Here is a 19,802-nt window from a genome sequence, read left to right on the forward strand (position 1 = left end):
TTAATCATATGTATATAAATAGTATTTTGTTAAACTTTTTACTCAAGGAACATAAATCAAAATTTTCAAAATCTTTGAAACCCGCACTCTCTCTTCGCGTCGTCTTCTCCTTGGAATACGCAAATATGGTATTGAAAGTTCTACATTCTTGGAAAAGTTTTCTATAATTTTACTGTTTTTTGAGTTTTTTTTGGAAACTTAGGTGATAAGTAGGCGAGTTTCTTTGAGGCGTCGTACGAGTCTTGAACAACTGGCGTATCCTTTCCGATTCAATCTCGCGGTAAGGGTTTAATTTAATTGGAGAATCATGAATGAATTGAATTGCAGGACGTGAGAAGTTCTTTGAAACAGCTGAGAGGGGCGGATCCAGACAAAGAATTTGTATGGGGCACAAATCACTTACCATTAATAATATTAATTTACATAATAAAATATTTAACAAAATATAACTTCCACTTTTAGTATATTTAATTTTTTTTATTTGGTTTTAAAATATATTTAATTGCATATTAGAAGTGGAATTTCAATATATGTGTCCTTATTTAACATTTCGAAGTAAAAATATGCAGTTATTTGGCGTATAAATAATCATTTCCAAGTAAAAAACACCTCTATCTTTCTTTCTATATATAATTTCCAAAATTAAAATATACTTGATTGCATATTATAAGCAACCAATTAATATCATGAATATTAGTATACATATATAGAAATTCAACTGTAAAGGAAAGAAATATGGCAATCGAAGATGATTTCTCCATTTCATTAAACAATGAAAAAGAGAAAAAACAAAAAAAAGTGAGTCGAACTCTCCACCAGATATTTTTACTAGAGGCACAGAGTACCAACTCAACCAAGGAAAAAACTAAACTTAAGCTTACACAGGGCACGTGCCCCACCCACTAATGCTCTAGATCCGCCCTTGGCTGAGATGGAACGTAGTCGGAAAGGTAAAGCTGTGGTTTATGATGGCGAAAAAGATGATACAGAGAATGGAGTGGTTATTCAAGAAAGAGGAGAAACAAGTTATGTTGGGGTAGGAGGGGGAAGTGGCGAGCAAAGGATTAACATAGAAGAACTCTTGAGTGGTCAAGAAGCTCATCAACACAAGCAGCAGACTGATTCCGTTTACAAAGAATCACTGTTGAGTTCAAGAAACATCGTTGCTTTGGTGGTAATCTTTCTGGCAACAGTTGGATGGTCGACAGGGTTAAATCCCCCAGGAGGGTTAAACGATGATGGAGAGGCAGTCGTTGGGAAAAAGACAGCATTCTTCATCTTCATGCTTGCGGTTTACACCATGGTTCCTTTTAGTGTTATCACTCTTGGTCTGCTTTGTGGTGTTACCCCTCGTAACCAGAAAGTGCAGAGAAACACATTGATGGTTTGTCATGCTTTCATGTGGATTGGCTTGATATCATTTGCAGTGGCGTTTGTTTCCGGCAGTTGGTTAATTGTGCCAAGCAATAGATTCTGGTTAAAGCTGATTGGTTTGTTAACCACACTTGCTGCTATGATTGTTCTCATCTCTTACATATGGTCAAAGCAAGCCAGGAAGTTTTTTAGGCGCCTCTCTTTCTGTGATTTGGACGGTTCATCTGATGAAGACGAAGTAGAAACTTCTGTGGTTACTTCTACGAAGATCAAGACATAGCAAATGAATTTTTTTGATATGTTGTAGAGAGAATATATGACGGTATATAAGTGGAAATTTTCGATATGTGTATATGAGCTGGGAGTTCTGATATGATAGGATTTTGTTCTGTTATAGGAGTAGCTGATTGACAGAATACACGATTGATGTATACTTTTGATATGTTCAGCTTTCTAATAGATAAAGAAGAAGTTTTAACTCTCCTTTTAATTACTTCTATTGCTAGTTATTTGGTTTTTAACTTACGAGCTAGCTAACAGCTTTATACAAATCTGACCTTGATTGAGATTTATCACTAAATTTATCATTGGTTTGAGCAAAAAAGGTTTTGGTCTCTGAGAATTGGTTTGAGCAAAAAAGGTTTTGGTCTCTGAGAAGACACTTGATCTAGTCTTGGTCGGCGAACACGAGGTGGTTATCCTCGACGATAGATACGACGTTTGGTGCCAGGAGAACAGGTCAAACTTGCTGCAGATCACAACTTACTCTTATTTCAAAGCAACTAAAAAAAGGAACAGCCTCGCACTCGCTGCTAGAGGAGGCATGTTCAAGAACCTTTTCAAGTTTCTTCTCAAGATGTTTTCAAGAGATGATGATGATCTACTCTCGGATTCATCAGCATCTTACTCTGAAGAGAGAAAAGATGAGAGTGTTGATGATGGAGCACTGGCAAATGCTCTGAGTTTCCTCTCCAAGATTCACCACTCCTTCTTTAACCATCACTATAATGAAGACGATATCTATAAGAGAGATGTGAGAACTTGCCTTCATTCCTGACTTTTGTAGACCCATACTAAATCTCTACTGTTTTATCTTTGGACTCTTTTTATTGTTCTTCCCCATATAAACTTGGATTTCCTAGTAAGATCTAAATTTTACACAAAAATCTCAGTATGTTTTGGTTCGAGCCCACTCCTATCAAATAAATGGGTTGAAATCACATCATTCAAATTGTTATGAAGGTTTATTCCGCAAAACGGCATATTTTATGTGTTAGAATTTCTGTCACTCTTCAGTCTGATTCAGTTTAGGGTTTAAAGAACTTCGTGTTTGTTATGTTTTTATGCTCACCTTCTAGAATTTTAGTTAGGTTGAAGAGATGATTCGTCTATGGGGTATTACATAAGGTATGAAGAATATTTAACAAAAAAAAAAGTAAAAGGAATGAAGAAATAACATGCAACTAATTACAAATTTCGTTTAATTTTACAAAAAGGGATCGTCTGATTTTATATATTGTCATTTGTAACGTAAGTTATTATAAACTTTTCCAAAAATTTAGGGTTTCTCTACCCTGTTGTTAAGTAATTTAGCCAATGTTGAAATTTCCTATATTTCGATACCCTTTTCTTCGTAATTTTCCTCTTTTCATTCGAATATATATACCATCGATGTGTATTTTTTTTTCTTCTTTTCTTTTTGCAGCCAATTCATAAATCAGTTTCACGAGGATTTGAGTTACCTCTTTTTGTTTTACCAAATCTTTCTCAAGTATCGAAAACCATTGATTCATAGAAAACACACGATCTTCTTTCCCTTCTATTTTCCTGAAAAGAGAGCTCGGAAGATTGATCGATCGATCCAGAGATGATGAACGAGTCATCGTCTTGCTCTAATAGTAATTGTAGTCATATGTTTGTTGATCACGGAATCTGCCTCGCCTGTAAAACAAAGGTGAGCTGTGTCGAAGGCCAACCATTCGGTTATCTCTTCCCCGGTTTACGTCTGAGCAACGAAGCTGTATCTGTTACAAAGCATCTCACAACCCTAATCTCAGTTTACGGACATAGGAAGCTTCACTTAGTCCTTGACTTGGACCGCACGCTAATCCACTCCATGAAGACTACAAATCTTACTAAAGCAGAGAAGTATCTTATCAAAGAAGAGAAATCAGGTTCAAGGAAAGATCTGCGGACCTATGACGGTAGATTAATAATTAAGTTGCGACCTTTTGTTGAAGAGTTCCTTAAAGAAGCCAACAAGCTTTTTACTATGTTTGCTTACACAAAAGGCCGTTCGAGTTACGGTCACGCTGTTGTGAGGATGATTGATCCAAACAAAATCTATTTCGGGGATCGAGTGATAACTAGGGAAGAGAGTCCTGGCACGAAGACACTTGATCTTGTCTTAGCTGATGAACGTGGAATCGTTATTGTGGATGATAAGGTAGGTGCTTGGCCTCATCATCAGAGAAACTTGTTGGAGGTCACAAAATACTTCTATTTCAGAAACGATCACAAATACACTAAGTCAAGACCATCTTATGCAGAGAGGAAGAGTGACGAGAGTAGAAGCAAAAGAGTATTGATGAATCTTCTGAAATTCCTGAAGCAAGTTCACAATGAATTCTTTACCTGTGGGCTTGAAGATGAGTTAGATTTTAAGGACGTTAGGTGCTTGATTAAAGGTCCCTTTAAACCACCTGGATGCTAAATTTTTGAAAACTAGATTTAGCTTCTTCTGAAATATGAAACGAGAGACAGAAAATGGAAGAAGCTAATTTTTGTTTCTCTTTTTTTTTTTTTTTTTCAGACAACTCTCCAAAGAGACAGAAACATTGACTAAGAATAATAACTAAGGTTATGAACCTACTATAGAGAAACTACACGCTAACTTTGCAGCTCTTCCTTCACTCACTCCATCTCTCCAATTAGGCAAAGTCACAAGACCTTTCAATGTCTCTTTCTTTTTCTCAGTTTACCTTAGAAGTAAAAACACGAGAAAGAGTGCGCAAGCAAGTGCAGCAGAGGAAAGTCCCCAAACCCAATATTTATGAGCCTTTCTACGGTTTAGGATGGCCTTAGGGAGAGCTTCGGTTCCTCTTCCACGGTGTTTGTACCTGAAACTTCTTTGCTTTGGAAACAATGATCTATCCTTCTGGTGCTTCTCTTTCCCTGAAGCTGTTAACGTCCTAACCTTTTCCAGCTCATTGATCACTTCTCGTGATTGGTCTGATTCTGAAGGAGAATTTGCAGCAGCTTTCTTCTTGGCCTTCTTCTCACACTCCTGAAAACAAAACAAAGAATTAGAAAACAGACCAATGTAAAGGAAGAGTTCATTGACATCTTAAAAAAAATCGAAATGGGATAATATAATTTGCCTTGAGTTTCTTCTCAGCATCCTTTTGAGCTCTTATAGCAGCTTTAGCAGCAGCTTTCTCTTGCAGCTTCCTCTTCCTTTCCATTGCTAACCGAGCTTTCTCTAACTGCTCTTCTCTTTTCCTCTCCTTCAACGTTTCTTCATCGACCTCTTCTTCTTCCTTCTTTGGTTTCTCATACACCGGGAACTCCAAATCTATAACATCACTCTCTTCAGCACTCGACCTGTTGCAGTCCACTGCCTCTTTCCTCGTTTCTTTCTTTTGTTTATCTGTAATTACATTTCCATCTTGAGACGAGTTGGAGCTGGAGTCTTCTCTATTGACCTTGTAAACCTTCTCGCCTCCCATCATCATAGTCTTACTCAGCACTTGCCTTTCCCGAACAACCTGAACTTCAGGATCTTTAATCCGGCCATCTCGGTTCAGCTGTCTTTCACAGAGTGAAAGAGAGATTCTTTTCACGTAATCATCCCTAAAAGCCTTGTCATTATTCCATTGATTCATGAATCTATCAACCTATAAAAAAAACAGAATCAAGAACATATGCTCAATAGAGACACCTAAGCAAGAATCCTGCAATAAGACCCAAACAAAACCAAACAAACCTCAGAGCTGGCAAACACTTCAAGATCTCTAACATTTCCTGAAGCAGCCAATTCTTTAGCTTTCCTCATAACAGCATGGCTCTGGAAAAAGGCAGCATTCTACACACACAAAAAAAAAGAGAAGACAAAGATCAGAACTTTGGGATCATCCATAAGCAAAAAAGTTAACAGGAAGACAAATATGGTACCCCTTTGTCTCGTTGTATCCTCAGCATCTTAATCCTTGCATACGATTTGTCCCTCTTCTCAAGTATGAGTGCAATTTCTAAATTTAACATCTGGATATTGTTCTGAATCTTTCCCATTTTGTCAGACACCTGGCTAATATTCCATGTAATCGCATCGAGCTCCTTCTTTACTTCATACAATTCCACAGCTAATGACTGTAACGAGGCAAAAAAACCATCACATCATTAGTTTCAACAATATTTTTAGTAAATCTCCCCCAAAGAGTTAAACTTTGTTTAGAGGCTTACCTTGACACGGTTAATAGAAGCTTCTTTCTGCGCAAGAGAATCCTCGTTTAGAATTATCCCATCAGGCTTCTCAGTATCCTTAAGCACCCAATCCTCATCTTCCAAACCAATGCTACCATGTTCAATCTGATAATGAGCTATATAAATCTGCATCAACCACATTTAAACACTTCCACAATCAGACAACCAATAAACCAAATATTTAGATATAATCAAACCGTTATGTAAAAAACAGTTTCCATTACAAGATGATCAAGCTCCTCCTTTGTAAAGCAAAGCTGATCACTACTCCTAGAACACCGAAGGTTCCGTAGAGCTTCCTGTAGAGTATCAAATTCCCTCTTTTTCGCTTCAAAAACCAATCTATATCCTTCCGATGTAGGAACCAAACCCTCCATTTGAGCAAACAAAGACGAAACCTCAGCCTACAATAAAACCCAAAACCCCAAATTCATCATCATCATCAACATCATCATCATCAACATCATCATCATCATCATCATCATCACAAAAAAAGACTCACCTTCTCGAGTTTTTGTGCATTGGAGAGCTCAATACGGAGCTTATTACAGCGATAAATCTCCTGATCAGCTTCATCAATCTTAGCTTTGATCTCGGGATCATCATAAACCGGTTGCTTAACAAAGTAGAAAGAGAAAGGCTTAGCTTCAGACCATTCCTCTTCAGCCGCACCTCCCGGTGAACTATCGCCGGAAAAAACAGTGCCGTCTTCTTCGGTGGTAACAGTTGATACATCGCAGTTCGACACAGATTGGTCGCTTCCGAAGAAAATCAAATCGTTCATCTCCGGCGGAGGAACCACCTCGAACCCATCACAGAGTATAATCTGCGCACCCATTTTTTGGCACCACCTTATAACAAAAACAGAGAGAGAGAGAAAAAAAATCACTGTAAGAACAACTGTGACATTGTCAAAAACGAAACTGAAATCGACTTAAAAAAGATCTGTCAGAGAAATGTCACAAAAAAAAACCCAAAACAAAAAACGCGCAAAGGAATAAAGAAGATTTGAGGAACATACGAGAATTCAGACAAAACAAGAACAGAGTATGTGTGGTATGGTACACCCAGTCAACAACAAAAGACATGTCCTTTATAATCAAAAGCCAATATATATACTTTGTAAAAGACGAAAAAAAAAAAAACGCGGAATCGAGGAACAAATTTTTTTTTTAAAAAAAAGAAAAAAATTCGAGCTTTAACCGAAAAAGTTAATTGAGATTATACCTAGAAAAGGAGAAATGAGTGTCGTCACCACACACAGATTCTCGCAAAAAATCTCAGGGTTTTGTGCTGAAGAGGAAATTTTTATTGTGATAACTTTGATAAAAAATCCTAAAGGGAGAAAAAAATCGAGACTTTTTAAAAGGTTGAGAGAAAGAGAGAGAGAGAGACTCTGTTCTGTTCTTCGTCTTTCTTTCTCTCTATCTATCAATCAAAATGGTGAGAGAGATTTCTCTTTTGGCTATTTTCTTAAAATCTCTATCTTCAAGGCTTTAAAAAAAGATCTTCTTTGTTCATCCTTAAATAATTTTTTTAGGAAATAGAGATTTACATGTATTTATAATCCTTTTTTGCTTTTTCTAGTCTCTCTATCCAAATTTGCTAGACTGTACGTTTTTTTTTTAAAAAAAGTTTTGGACCTTTTCATATTTCTTTAATTCTTTTTAATTTTATATAATGATTATAGTTTTGGATGTATATTACTTTACTTTTGGGTTAAAATAATATATTTATTTACAAAATAAAACACTTTAAAAATTACATTTCTTTTTTTTTAATTTAAATACAAAAATTTAACTTGTATTTTTGACTGGGAAAGTGCAAGTACTTAAATTTTTAATGACAAGAAGGAAATCTAATCTTAGCTTAGGCTTAGTAGGTTATTCAAAGTCAGCTCTTGTTTATCTGAGTTGACTATTGACTTTCTTTGGATTTGACTCCTCCATAAAAGTATTTTTAGCAAGGTAATAAGAGAGCTTAATTCTCAGTCTTTAAGTCTAGATAAACTTTATTTCTCTTATTCAATAAATAATTTAACTTAACTTATGGATCATAAATGCTTACAAAAAGTATGAACATTGACCCATTACTTGACATTTTTATGAGATGGTTCAAAATATTTTTAAAAATGTCTATAACTCACTAAGATTTATCTATTCATATTATTTTTCTAAAATCTATTTACATATATAAATTTGATCGATCAATATGATTAATTTTGTCGCATACCATAATTAGTATGCGTTGACTAATAATTTTAGTTTCATCGATCAAGATATTTCTTTTTGTTTGCATATCATAATGTATATGCGTTTGATGAATGTTTATATTTTAATTGATCAATATAATTAATTTTGTCGTATATGCGTTGATGAATGTTTATATTTTAATCGATCAGTATAATTAATTTTGTCGTATATGCATCGACAAATATTTGTATTTGAATCGATCAATATATGTAATTGTTTGCATATAATAATGAATATGCGTTAAAAATATATTTCTATTTTAATAGTTGTATGAGAATTGTCATTACATTAATTTCTAAATTTAAATGCATATATTATTTGTTTTCAGATAAAATAAAAATAAAAACCTATGTTTGCAATAATTATAATTGAAAATTCAAATGTTGTAGGACGCGGAGGGAAGCTGGTAAGGGACGAGAACCTTGAGACAGGCCAAGCCTTTGAGTACCAAAATTTATAATATACATATAATGTTTAAAACATTTAGGCAATTATTGATTTAAGCTGGTAAATTATCTTTGGATTTTTTTTTTCCAAGCAGATTTTAGTAATTATCGAAAATATCTGTTGATGGGATACAGAGATAAATTCAATTTTTTTTTCACTGCTGTATTAATTAGCAAAAGACAGTCAATTTAACTATGTTTAGATAGTGACTAATCTCCACGTATCCCTAACTACCCTCCAAAAGAAAAAAGAGTTTTAGCATTTAATTATCGGTTACAAATTTACAATGTTTCTTAATGGACATTATTATACACGTTACGTGAAAAAAGTTATGTAACGGACAAAACCCAAAACAAAAATTATCGAAATATGGTCAACTAGTTTTGTAGCTAGTTCAGTTTAAAGCTGTCGAATTTATCGGAAAACTGAAATTTCTTTTAATAAGAAATGTGTAATATACCACACAAACAAATTAGATAGTAATTCTCATAATAAATATAGTTTTCTAAATACTTTGACAATCGTTAACACCAATTGTATCACATAGGCACCAAAATTTTCACAAACCTTGGAGAGTTGTGGTACATATGAGAAAATATATGTTTTTTTTTTTTGGTAATGTACTGAACAAATGAATATAGTAACATTAGTTATTTAAAAGAACAAAAAAATTAATATCAATTATAAATGTTATTTTTTACCGAACATATTTTGTTATAAGAGGAAAATACAAGATTATTTAAAATAAACAATATTTATTATAGAATCATTTAACGAGAAAAACAAAATATTTGGTCAACGATAAATTTATATATCATAACATAAATCAAAATTATATATTAATAAGACAAAACGATATATTTGTATCTTTATATGTTATATAGGTGATTTTTGATCCGCCGACGTTGTCACGTATAAGATCAGATAGACGTTACAATTCCAAAATGGCAAAACAATATCTTTGTTTTTTATACGATATGCATGTTTTTTTATCTACCAACATTGTTGTGTATAAGATTAGATGAACGTTAAAACTCTAAAACGACAAAACCATATCTTTGTATCTTCATATTTCAGACAGATGTTTTTTGATCCGCCGACAGTGCGACATATATCATATAGACGTTACAACTTCAAAATAGCAAAACGATTTTTGTATATGCCTAACAGATAGTTTTGATCCGTTGACATTATAGTGTATAAAATCATATAGATATTACAACTCCAAAATAGCATAATAATTAACATATTCTTTTTTTTTTGTTTGAAGATTTCCATTATAAAATATGACTGTGAACTACAAGGGTGGAATACGTTTTTGAAACACTAAGCTAGAGGAAAACAATAATTAACATATTCTAGTTAGCCACTTGAAAAAAATCTATTATTTGGGGTTTGAACTAGGTTATGAGAGTAGAATAGAAAAAAAAAAAAATTTATCAAAAGAAATATAGAATAAAAGATTTGTCTTATAGAAAGGACACATTTTTCTTTTGTATATACTATCTCTTTTTTGATTTTGACAGATATAGCTCATCTCACAAATTTGTTTTTTTGGTTCAACTACAAATATTCATTATCCAACGTTCTGACATCACATATTCACATATTCACATATCTCATCTAACACTTAAGCATGTTACCCAACTTATAGTGGGACGAGTTGAGTTCGACCCGCCACACTGTCTTGATCATGACCCTACCAGGTGTCTTGACAAAGATTGAAAAAGAAAGGGATTGTGAAAGCAACCTAGTTTGGGCCTCAGCAATTAAAAAGAAAGGGATTTGAAAAGCCTACCAACGTCGAAAGAGATACAAAGATTATGGAGTCATGAGAAAGCCCATCATAAGGCTCAATAATGATCTCGTGAGTCTGAGTGACCCACTCTCTACGCGCTTAGCGAAATAGTTATACTGTATATGTCAATCAATACGTAATTAGCGCAACATACAATAACTTTTTTTTGATTATAAAGTCGTATACGAATCACGAATGCCAATAATAATTATTCAGCTACTTCTACTCATGTGTGAAACCATAATTGCTGGAGACTCCTGTTGTGGACTTCTAACTTGAAAACGATTGAAAGCAACGATTCTCGTATTAACAATTATTTATCACAAAATTTCACGAGTTCCTATGACTATTACAAAATTTAAACCCCCAGTCCCCACCAAAAAGAACAGAAAAAAAAAAAAAGTTTCTTACTGTATCACATTCGAGTGAAAATATAGTTACATTACCATAAATTCATCATAAACACACAAGGTGTATAAAGAGCATCTTTTTTAGAAAATGTAATTAATTATGGTAAGAGAAGCATGTTGCTATCAACATTTACCATACGTGTCAGTTACTAGTCCCAATTGACACTTAACGCAATAAATATGTCTTGTTTCGAATAAAGCCAATAGATTTTTTCAATCAGCTGCACTCACATCCACAAGATATACTCCAGTTTCATCCATTAGATTTTGGTTTCGATTAAGTATCAGCCAATCAATGTAGCTTACTCGTACACGTCTTAAACTCTTAATATAAAACGTAATGTAGAGAATAAAAAACTAGAAGCTACCCCCAGTATCTTAAAACTCTGAAAACGTGTCAGCTAAACGGTTTCTTTTTCCAGTTCGTGTAATTTAATTTTTTTTTAAAAACTTACAAATTTTTAAAAATCGTTTATTTTAGATTCCAGAATTAAAGGAACAGAGAGAGACCCAATCACAAACAAAAAAAAAAAGTAACGAGATTTATAAGAGAGCTGAAAGAACCAAAGATTTGGAATTTTTTCTTTTGTTTATACAAATTTTTCAAACGAATCGGAGTATCACACACGCTCTACGAATTTTTCCAGCTTAATTTATAGATTTTAAAAATCGTATTTTTATTTACTTATTTGTTTATTTGTTTTGGTCGATTTCACTGTCTCTTCATCTTTTATATAAAAACTTTATAACTCCGACACAGGAGTGTCCCGTGTTCTTGAGCATAAAGTAGCGGAACAAAGCAAATAAGGAAAAAAAAGAACAAAGCTTCATTGCCTTGCCTCGAGACTAATCAGTATCACACAAGGCAACAACCAAAAAAATCCAGGTTTCTTTCATCTTATTAAATCTATCTTCCTTTTTAGTTTTGTTTCTCGATCTCTGTTTTAAATCTCTAGATTTGTTTTTTTTTTTTGTTTCCTTATTGTTAAGAGAGATGAGTCTACAGTGCATTAGATCTAATGTCTCTTAAAACATTAGATCTTGACATTAAATCTTGGCTTCGAGATTCTTATTGTCTCTCTCTGTGATAATCTCCGACAAGGTTTTTTTTTCCCCTTAACATATTGGTAATGTCACTATTTAAAGAGTTTGCTTAATCTGAGGTTAATCTAGCTGCTGAGATGTCTGGTTGATTGATTATAAATCTCGATCCAAGTTGGTTTTTATTGGGAGGAGAGCCTTGTCGTCGTTCTTGATTGAATTTATCTTTAATTTTACCTCTACAAATTGTTTCGTAATTCTCAAGCTTTATGCTTTATGTAGCGTGAGAATCTGGAAACTTATATGTATCAGCTGCGTGTTACAGTTGCTTATTCTTTCTATTTTTGGTTCTGAAAAGTGAATACTTACCAGCGGTTTTTTTTTTTACATTTTTGTGTGTTGTCTGATAGGATCTTGTGTCCGAGTCTGAAAGATTCAGGCTTTTTAGCTCGAAGTACTTTCCTAGAGGGCTGTGAATCAGTTCACACTTGTGTCTCTTCAGATTGGGATTAGCCAAAGAGATTGGTTGGTTTTTTTCTTTTCAGAAGTTTGTTTACTTATCTCATGATCACTGGTTTAAAGCAATGGGGTATGTAAACGTGGAGAAGAGATGGGTATTTCCTCTTGTGATCACATCTCTTGTCTGCGTTTTTCTCCTTGCAACATCTTTCAACATGGGACTAGTCTCTTCCCTACGAACAATCAACGGGTTTTTCTCCATCATCCCTTCTCGTCTCGCCAAGAATCAAACGAGGTTTGACTTTGCAGAGTCCAAAGTCGCTAGACAAACACGTGTTCCTCCTCACGAAGACAAGCTTCCCCGTTTTGCTTACCTTGTTTCCGGGTCTAAAGGTGATGTAGAGAAACTTTGGAGAACACTTAGAGCTGTGTACCATCCGAGGAACCAGTATGTTGTTCATCTTGATCTTGAATCACCCGTGGATGAGAGATTAGAGCTGGCTTCTCGGATTGATAAGGATCCTATGTATTCCGAAACCGGGAATGTATATATGATAACCAAGGCTAATCTTGTCACATATAAAGGACCAACAATGGTGGCTAATACTCTTCACGCTTGTGCTGTTCTTCTTAAGAGAAGTGCCAACTGGGATTGGTTTATTAATCTCAGTGCTTCAGATTATCCTCTGGTGACTCAAGATGGTAATAATATGCTCTGATCTCACTCTTGTTCTCAGTTTTGATTAGTATTTTCAGTCATTTCTTTGATTAACTTACTGTCGATAATCTCTGTGTTTGAAGATCTGCTTCATACGTTTTCGACATTGGACCGGAACCTTAACTTTATCGAACACACAAGTCAACTGGGTTGGAAAGAGTGAGTATATTCACGTTCTTGAGTTTCCTATTTGGTTGTGAAGTCTTTGGGTTCTTGTGGACTGATTTGTTGTTTTCTTTGTGAAGGGAGAAGCGAGCTCAGCCATTAATGATTGATCCTGGACTCTACTTGTTGAACAAATCAGATATTTACTGGGTCACACCTCGCCGAAATTTGCCAACTGCCTTTAAGTTATTCACTGGTCAGTTCTCTACTTCCTCTAGCTCCATTGCATCAAAACTTCTTCTCACGAATCAAATCTTGAAACATTGTTGTCATTGCTGTTGTAGATCTTAAGATCAAAACTCTTCTCTCATATCAAATCTTGAAACCTTTCTTTGCTTCTGCTATATTCCAGAAGGATAAAAACCCTTCTTGCCATTAAAGTTTGAACCTTTAGGTGTTGATGAAACTTTTTCGTTGCTGTTGTTGTTACAGGATCAGCTTGGATGGCTCTATCACGCCCGTTTGTAGAGTATTGCATATGGGGATGGGACAATTTACCACGAACACTCCTAATGTATTACACCAACTTCGTTTCATCACCCGAAGGTTACTTCCAGACAGTGATTTGCAACGTGCCAGAGTTTGCAAAAACCGCAATAAACCATGACCTCCACTACATCTCCTGGGACACTCCGCCACAGCAGCACCCACACGTGTTGTCACTCAACGACACAGTGCCGATGATATCGAGCGGTGCTGCATTTGCTAGGAAATTCAAAAGAGACGACGAAGTACTTGACAAGATAGACAAGGAATTACTTAGACGGAGGAATGATAAAGATAGTTTTGCTCCTGGTGGGTGGTGCAGTGGGAAACCAAAATGCTCCATGGTCGGTGATGTGGCTAAGATTGAGCCTAGCGCTGGAGCTCAGAGACTTCAGGGACTTGTGGACAGGTTAGTTAACGAAGCCAAAACTGGAGATAGTCAGTGTAAATAGATCGAATTCGAAGGAAAAAAGGAATCATTTTGAGCTGTGAATTCAAATTCAGGGAGAGTGAGACTGTCCTTAACGATATATATATATTTATATTATACATATAGAGAATCTTGCAGTTGCAGGCTTTAGAAAAGACACTATTGTTAGACATTGTTTTCATCAAGTAGATGCCTTGTATTCCACGTCACCTACTGTTCTCATATTGGGATTAGTTCTTTCTTGTTTGAAGTCATCTCCCTCAAATTTACAAATAAAATAAAATTTATAACCTTTTTTTATTGACATGTTTTCAATTATAACAGTATACAAATACAAAGATCCAATATTTGTATCCTCCCCTTTTTTAAAAAAATGAAATTCTATACACAATGTTTCCCACTTTCCTATCTTTTTTGGTAAAAATGGTTTACCCTATAAGTACCCCCAACAAAAGCAGATCTCTTGCCAAGAAGAAGCATAGATCAATGAGATTAATCCTTTTAACCCTGAGAGAGGCTCAAGCCATCATCTCCAAAATCTTGATGTTGCCATTGGAGTTAGCAGCAACTAACGTAGACGACTGTCCTCGCCAGCAGATGGAAGATATGAATTGTGAGGCATCATCCACTTCTAGACCAGATACAGAGTCGGTGTTGTTGAACATGTACGACATCACTGGCATTGGGAATGCCTTGTGGTACACGAAAACCTGTAATGGATCCACAACAAGAAGAAACTCAGATGATCAGATTTTAGGTGAGAATCTGTCATAAAGTTGTTTAATCTATCTGTAACAACCTCGTTAGTCTCTGAGCCTGTTGCTATATACCCATCAGAGACAGATAAGCCAACAAAATTCTGCAACACATCACAACAACATAACATTTCAGAATGTGTACTCAGAAACAGGAGATAGAAGAGAGTCTAGAAAGAAGATTTTAGGATAAAGTTACCTTTAAATTAGTATGTCCAGTGAATGAGTGAAGAGGGGTTTCATTAACCCCAGAAGCAGACATCGACAAGTCCCAAAGCTTGAGTGTGTTATCAGTAGAAGAGGACACAAGAGTTGATGAATCAACAAACTTGACATAGCTCACTGTCTTGCTATGACCAACCATTGTGCAAAGAGGAATCTTGGGGTTTCGAAGATCGTAGTAATACACTTTGTGATCTGCAGAACCAAATGCTAGAGACCGTCCTGAATCCGATGGAAACTGGACACAGCATATATTGGCCTTTGTCTTAATGGTCCCAATGCTAGCTCCCTGAAAACATTTAAAAGACAAGCAAGATCTTTTATCACACATCCTGAGAATTAAGATGTCTGCATTATTAGAGAAATCAGCTTCAGTTTTCAATAGCCGACATTTCAAATTAGAATTGCCTGATTGATACTCCATAGCTTAACAGTTCCATCGTCGCTTCCGCTAGCCAGCAAAGTCGGGTCTGCTGATGATATATCGATGGACCATACTCGCTTCTTGTGCTCCTTCATCTCTGTAACCAACTGGCTTCTCGCAACATCCCATATCTGAAATAAAAAAACAAATGTATCCCACGTTCATTTTTATGAAACTCGAAGCTACTAATGAACACTAGACTGAAATCTAAAACTAACCTGAACTACGCCATCAAAGTTACTTGATGCAATTTGGCTCTTTATGTAGCTGTTCCAACATAAACTACTTAGCTTTGACCGACCAGCCAATTCAACAACCGGATAGTGAATATCCCGGTTATTGTTTACGATGGAGTTACATTCGAATATTTTGATTTTCTTGTTGACACCAGCAGTGGCGAATAGTTCTCCATCTCGGTCAAAAGCAAGGGCGCAGACAAGGTTAGAAGAGTTCAACAAATCTCCTTGTTTCAAATCTGCTTTTACTCTTAGCTTACTGAATGATAAATATCTGCACAAACCCTCAAGGAATGGATCTATCCACCCGCCTTGTCTCAAATCATTATTGTAGAAATCTTTGGGTGCCACCGGGTTGCTTACTGAGCTTTTCTCTGATACAATCATTGAACCTCTTCCATTTTCACTACTTAACGGAGAATGTCTAGTTAATGATTTCCCTGAAGCAGTAGCTTTCATTTGCCTGCGCCTTGTCAGAAAGTAGACAGATTCTAGTTTCTTGAAGTTTCTCATCAACCGAGAGCTTTCAAGAAGTGTGCTTCCTTGACTCTCTTCATCAACTTCAACATCGTTTTCCAATGCCGGAACTCCTTGTCTAAACCGTTTTCTTGAGGTCAAGAATGCTGATGGCTCCTCGTTTGCCTGGAAGTTCATCAATGGCTGACCAGAGGGGTATTGATGATCATCTTTACTGAAATCAGAGAGTGAGCTTCCCCTTTTCTTCAAAATTAATTGTCTCTTTACAACTTGCTCAATGTCAGACGAAAGAAGCGAAACGGTGTCCCTCAATCTATACGCAGATTCATGCTTTCTCTGTTGAATAAGTAACAAGAACTCGAGTAACGACTCCTGTTCCTCGATTCTATCCCTAAGCTCAACTGCTGCTTCACGTTCTTCCAAATTGTCTCTTGGTTCGGTTATAAACTCGCTTTGCAGCAAGTCACTGCACCATAAAAGACGGCTTCTCAATTAGTTCCATATAGTAAAAGATGACATAGACTAACAATGCTCAAACTAAGAACATAAGAACATGATCTGAAGTAAAAGACAATAGGTAAACCTCATTGATGGTCGACAACTTGGGTCGGGATGCAATAACCACAAGCAGAAAGAAGCTTCTTTTGGACATTTGAGCAAAATCTGAGGCGGAAGAACGCGATGTCTTAAACTAGACATAGTTCTTGACTTCTCTTCTCTTGAAGGCACAGGGCAGAATAGCTGCAAAGGGACTAACTTTCATCTAATCACCTTTTCAAGAAGAATAAAACATGCGAAACAAAAACACAAAAAACAGAAACTTTGAATCCAAAAGCAGTTAATACTTTATTAGAAACATTGTTTCTTTCTTTAATCACAAACCTCGAAAAGGAGAACGCCAAGACGGTAAACATCTGAAGCACAAGTACTTGAACCACCAAAATCCTCTTCAGGGCTTGTATACCAGCTTGTCTCCATAGCTAATATATGTTTCATAGGAAAAGGTTGATTCTTTTCTTCTTCCAGTTTCTCAATTCGTCTCTCCAAAAGCTTATTGTAGTCTCCTTTCTCTTCAACTGCAATAGCATTCGATACAGCTTCCTCTCTTCTCGAGCTACCAATCTCCTTCTGACTAATTGGACCGTCCTCCAAGGAATCAGAGCCGGAGTCCGAAGCGGACTCAATGAAGGAAACATGGTTAAAGGAAGACATAACAAAACAAGATGGCCTGACATTATGAACAACAATGCCTTGAGAGTGAGCCGAATTCACAATCTCGACGATTTGTCTGAAAACGTGCAAGCACTCGAAAACATCAACGGATCGTTCAGGTTTATCCAACCACTGTCTCAAGCTAACATCACCCCATTCCAAGGACCTAACAAAAGGGTCAATCCCTAAAGAATCGTCTTCACCGGACTTGTGTGTACTACTAGTAGTACCAAACAAGCTTCTGACATAGTCATCAACATGAGAGGAAGGCTTGGAACGAGATGTGATTCTCTCAACAGGTGAAAAATCAGTGTTCCTGTCTGAAACACCAGATGTATTATTGAATCCCCTAGAGTTAGAATTTGAAGAACCTTCCATTTATCATCCACCAAAAGCTAACAAGAAACCAACAAGGAATAGTAGTAGTAACCAATAACTTCTCTGAATTCCCAACTCTAACTAGAATCATTTCGGATTCAACAGCTCATTGGTTAAGATCGTCCCCCTTTTCAAGTGATCCCACCCACCCAAAGAAAAAAAAAAGAAAACTAGGCTATAAACAGAAGGAAACTCAAGAACTTAGGATACCCATTTGTGAATAACAGAGCCAAAAAAGATATAAATACTTATTGAAGAAAAAATGAAAATCTTTTGATCAAATAAACAGCCAAAAAAAAAGGAAAGGAAGCTTCTTTACCGCAAGCTTAAGTGAGAGAGGGGGAGAAGATAAGAAGTATCTAAAGAGGAGAGGCCACCCAGAAATAATCTACTAGGGATTGAAACAGAACCACACAACAACCATCAACACCAAACAACACTGTTTTTTTTTTTTTTTCTCCTCTCTCTCTCTTTCTCTTTCTCTTCTCTTCTCTAGCAGCCTCATAAATTATCGGCCTTTAAGAATAAAAACAAAAAACGACTGCTGAAAGAAACGATTCACTGTCGGAGTTTAGTCGTATCTGTTTTTTTATATTATTATATTATTCAGTCCAGGTTTTTCTTTTGTTTTTTTTTTAAATTCTGATAATCCCTCTTCACCCTCTCTTTACACGCAAGCTAACGTGGTTAATCTACCACCTCACAAATCAGTGCAGTGAATCACACAGGGGTCGTAAAAGGAATAACTTTTTTTTAGGCCCAAATGTATGTATATAAATATAGACCAACATTGGGGTTGGGGGGGGGGGGTCAAATCTTCAATCCTTTGCTCTGGAATTAAGTAACATTTTTGTTTTCAGTGTTCTTTCTTCCTAAAACATAACGGCAACTTTATCTTTGGTACATGTAATTGCCGAAATAACTGAATATCTTATGAAAAAAACATACCAGAAAATAAAAATATTGTTTCAAGAGAAGTGAATCTCTCAAGTCTGAAGAACTAGTACATACTAAAAAAAGTAAGCCACTGATTTGACTTTGAAATTCTAAGCTAAAAAAAAAGAGAGAGATTTATCTCCGGTTATCACTCTCGAGAAATTTCGACGCATCATTGGTTTTTCGCGGCAAGAAAACATAGTTTTGTGAATCTCGGTATGTAAGTATGTAGTAGTAGTAACTATATACGGTAAGAAAGAAGATATCAATCTTGAAATTTTTAGACTGCTAACAAAAAAATTATAATCAACTCAAACCGTCAATTTAGTAACGCCAAGTGGGAGCGTACCGCCGCCACCCACAAGAGCCTCAAATAAACATGGACCTACTGCTTTCAGTGCATGAGGCTTTCATCTATCCGATTGGGAAATACAACATAAACAAATTAAAATAAAATAATAACAATTTTCTTGATAATTGAATTCCATTATGTATTTCGTGTTCCCTTTCATAATGGGAACATTTTTAATTCACATCTCGTGTTTAAATCTAAGGCATCCCACGTTTATAGTTCTTTTGCATGGCAAAACGTTTTCTTTTTATTCTTATCCTTTCTTTGCCGTCATGAAACAAACAAATAAAACTCAACTATTCTCCTTTATATAAAAAGATAAACCGTTTTCGTTGCATGGATGCAAGAATTTGCTTTGTTTATCATTCAATCTATAGAAATATCTATACCATACGTGAAGATGTCTAGCTGTATTATTGATGTTGATTTCGAGCTTTAATTCAATATCTGAAATATTCAGACTGATCGAATACAAAATAAGGCAATACAGAGAAGCCACAGATTTGACTTCTTTTTGTAAGCCACATAGTGGAGATTATTGATGTTGATTTCGAGCTTTAATTCAATATCTGAAATATTCAGACTGATCGAATACAAAATAAGGCAATACAGAGAAGCCACAGATTTGGCTTCTTTTTGTAAGCCACATAGTGGAGATGGGTTCAAGTGAGTCCACCAAAGTTTCCATAACAAGCCCAGCAACAGTCAAAGAAGCTGAAGATAAGAAGAACAAAGAGACAGCTCAAAA

General features: G+C 35.6%; 4 protein-coding genes and 1 pseudogene across 10 annotated transcripts; 3 read left to right on the forward strand and 2 right to left on the reverse strand.

The window, feature by feature from the left end:
- The first annotated feature begins 125 nt into the window (after nucleotides 1-125).
- LOC147926332 (uncharacterized) lies at nucleotides 126-1,718 on the forward strand. The gene is made up of 3 exons (XM_087487020.1): nucleotides 126-137; nucleotides 203-280; nucleotides 833-1,718. The coding sequence occupies exons 1-3, from the start codon at nucleotides 126-128 to the stop codon at nucleotides 1,652-1,654; spliced, it is 912 nt and encodes a 303-aa protein (XP_087343146.1). The 3' UTR covers nucleotides 1,655-1,718.
- A 1,511-nt stretch (nucleotides 1,719-3,229) lies between these two features.
- Nucleotides 3,230-4,178, forward strand: LOC104745828 (RNA polymerase II C-terminal domain phosphatase-like 5 pseudogene; annotated as a pseudogene). Its single transcript, XR_015581619.1, has one exon. The product of XR_015581619.1 is annotated as an RNA polymerase II C-terminal domain phosphatase-like 5 pseudogene (transcript).
- Nucleotides 4,142-7,447, reverse strand: LOC104745827 (proton pump-interactor 2). 2 transcript variants are annotated; one of them, XM_010467181.3, is made up of 8 exons: nucleotides 7,084-7,447; nucleotides 6,359-6,707; nucleotides 6,081-6,260; nucleotides 5,836-5,982; nucleotides 5,548-5,742; nucleotides 5,360-5,458; nucleotides 4,755-5,270; nucleotides 4,142-4,660 (listed from the first exon to the last, which is right to left on the reverse strand). In XM_010467181.3, the coding sequence occupies exons 2-8, from the start codon at nucleotides 6,692-6,694 to the stop codon at nucleotides 4,352-4,354; spliced, it is 1,782 nt and encodes a 593-aa protein (XP_010465483.1). In that variant the 5' UTR covers nucleotides 6,695-6,707; nucleotides 7,084-7,447; the 3' UTR covers nucleotides 4,142-4,351. The 2 variants fall into 2 exon arrangements, with proteins under 2 accessions (XP_010465483.1, XP_010465484.1); XM_010467182.3 differs by having other exon boundaries at nucleotides 6,878-7,371.
- A 3,585-nt stretch (nucleotides 7,448-11,032) lies between these two features.
- Nucleotides 11,033-14,362, forward strand: LOC104745831 (beta-glucuronosyltransferase GlcAT14A). 2 transcript variants are annotated; one of them, XM_010467187.3, is made up of 6 exons: nucleotides 11,130-11,649; nucleotides 11,754-11,865; nucleotides 12,215-12,965; nucleotides 13,065-13,140; nucleotides 13,227-13,342; nucleotides 13,579-14,362. In XM_010467187.3, the coding sequence occupies exons 3-6, from the start codon at nucleotides 12,389-12,391 to the stop codon at nucleotides 14,082-14,084; spliced, it is 1,275 nt and encodes a 424-aa protein (XP_010465489.2). In that variant the 5' UTR covers nucleotides 11,130-11,649; nucleotides 11,754-11,865; nucleotides 12,215-12,388; the 3' UTR covers nucleotides 14,085-14,362. The 2 variants fall into 2 exon arrangements, with proteins under 2 accessions (XP_010465488.2, XP_010465489.2); XM_010467186.3 differs by lacking the exon at nucleotides 11,754-11,865 and having other exon boundaries at nucleotides 11,033-11,649.
- Nucleotides 14,341-18,374, reverse strand: LOC104745830 (protein SPA1-RELATED 3). Of its 4 annotated transcripts, none has more exons than XR_015581929.1 (7): nucleotides 17,059-18,374; nucleotides 16,760-16,917; nucleotides 15,682-16,642; nucleotides 15,430-15,594; nucleotides 15,017-15,328; nucleotides 14,862-14,921; nucleotides 14,341-14,772 (listed from the first exon to the last, which is right to left on the reverse strand). XR_015581929.1 is itself a non-coding variant. In XM_010467185.3 (7 exons), exons 1-7 carry the CDS (start codon nucleotides 17,764-17,766, stop codon nucleotides 14,581-14,583), a joined length of 2,538 nt encoding a protein of 845 aa, XP_010465487.2. In that variant the 5' UTR covers nucleotides 17,767-18,374; the 3' UTR covers nucleotides 14,341-14,580. The 4 variants fall into 4 exon arrangements, 3 of the variants coding, with proteins under 3 accessions (XP_010465487.2, XP_019092567.2, XP_019092566.2); XM_010467185.3 differs by having other exon boundaries at nucleotides 15,448-15,594; XM_019237022.2 differs by having other exon boundaries at nucleotides 15,448-15,594; nucleotides 16,760-16,928; nucleotides 17,059-18,286.
- Nucleotides 18,375-19,802: the final 1,428 nt, after the last annotated feature.

Source organism: Camelina sativa, chromosome 15 (assembly GCF_030686135.1).
Source record: "Camelina sativa cultivar CO46 ecotype springtype chromosome 15, ASM3068613v1".
In the NCBI taxonomy this organism is placed as follows: Eukaryota; Viridiplantae; Streptophyta; class Magnoliopsida; order Brassicales; family Brassicaceae; genus Camelina; species Camelina sativa.

Bases quoted from the DNA above. Each gene is read 5' to 3' on its own strand.
- LOC147926332 (XM_087487020.1), top strand. The intron at 281-832 runs GTAAGGGTTTAA...TATTTTTACTAG, and splicing joins CTTTCCGATTCAATCTCGCG to AGGCACAGAGTACCAACTCA.
- LOC104745831 (XM_010467186.3), top strand. From the start codon at position 12,389: ATGGGGTATGTAAACGTGGAGAAGAGATGGGTATTTCCTCTTGTGATC. The intron at 13,141-13,226 runs GTGAGTATATTC...TTCTTTGTGAAG, and splicing joins AGTCAACTGGGTTGGAAAGA to GGAGAAGCGAGCTCAGCCAT. The intron at 13,343-13,578 runs GTCAGTTCTCTA...TTGTTGTTACAG, and splicing joins TGCCTTTAAGTTATTCACTG to GATCAGCTTGGATGGCTCTA.
- LOC104745830 (XM_010467185.3), bottom strand. From the start codon at position 17,766: ATGGAAGGTTCTTCAAATTCTAACTCTAGGGGATTCAATAATACATCT. The intron at 16,643-16,759 runs GTTTACCTATTG...TTTATGGTGCAG, and splicing joins AGTTGTCGACCATCAATGAG to TGACTTGCTGCAAAGCGAGT. The intron at 15,329-15,447 runs GCAATTCTAATT...AAATGTTTTCAG, and splicing joins AGCTATGGAGTATCAATCAG to GGAGCTAGCATTGGGACCAT.
- LOC104745827 (XM_010467181.3), bottom strand. From the start codon at position 6,694: ATGGGTGCGCAGATTATACTCTGTGATGGGTTCGAGGTGGTTCCTCCG. The intron at 5,983-6,080 runs GTAATGGAAACT...TGGTTGATGCAG, and splicing joins AGGAGGAGCTTGATCATCTT to ATTTATATAGCTCATTATCA. The intron at 5,743-5,835 runs GTAAGCCTCTAA...GCCTCGTTACAG, and splicing joins CTTCTATTAACCGTGTCAAG to TCATTAGCTGTGGAATTGTA.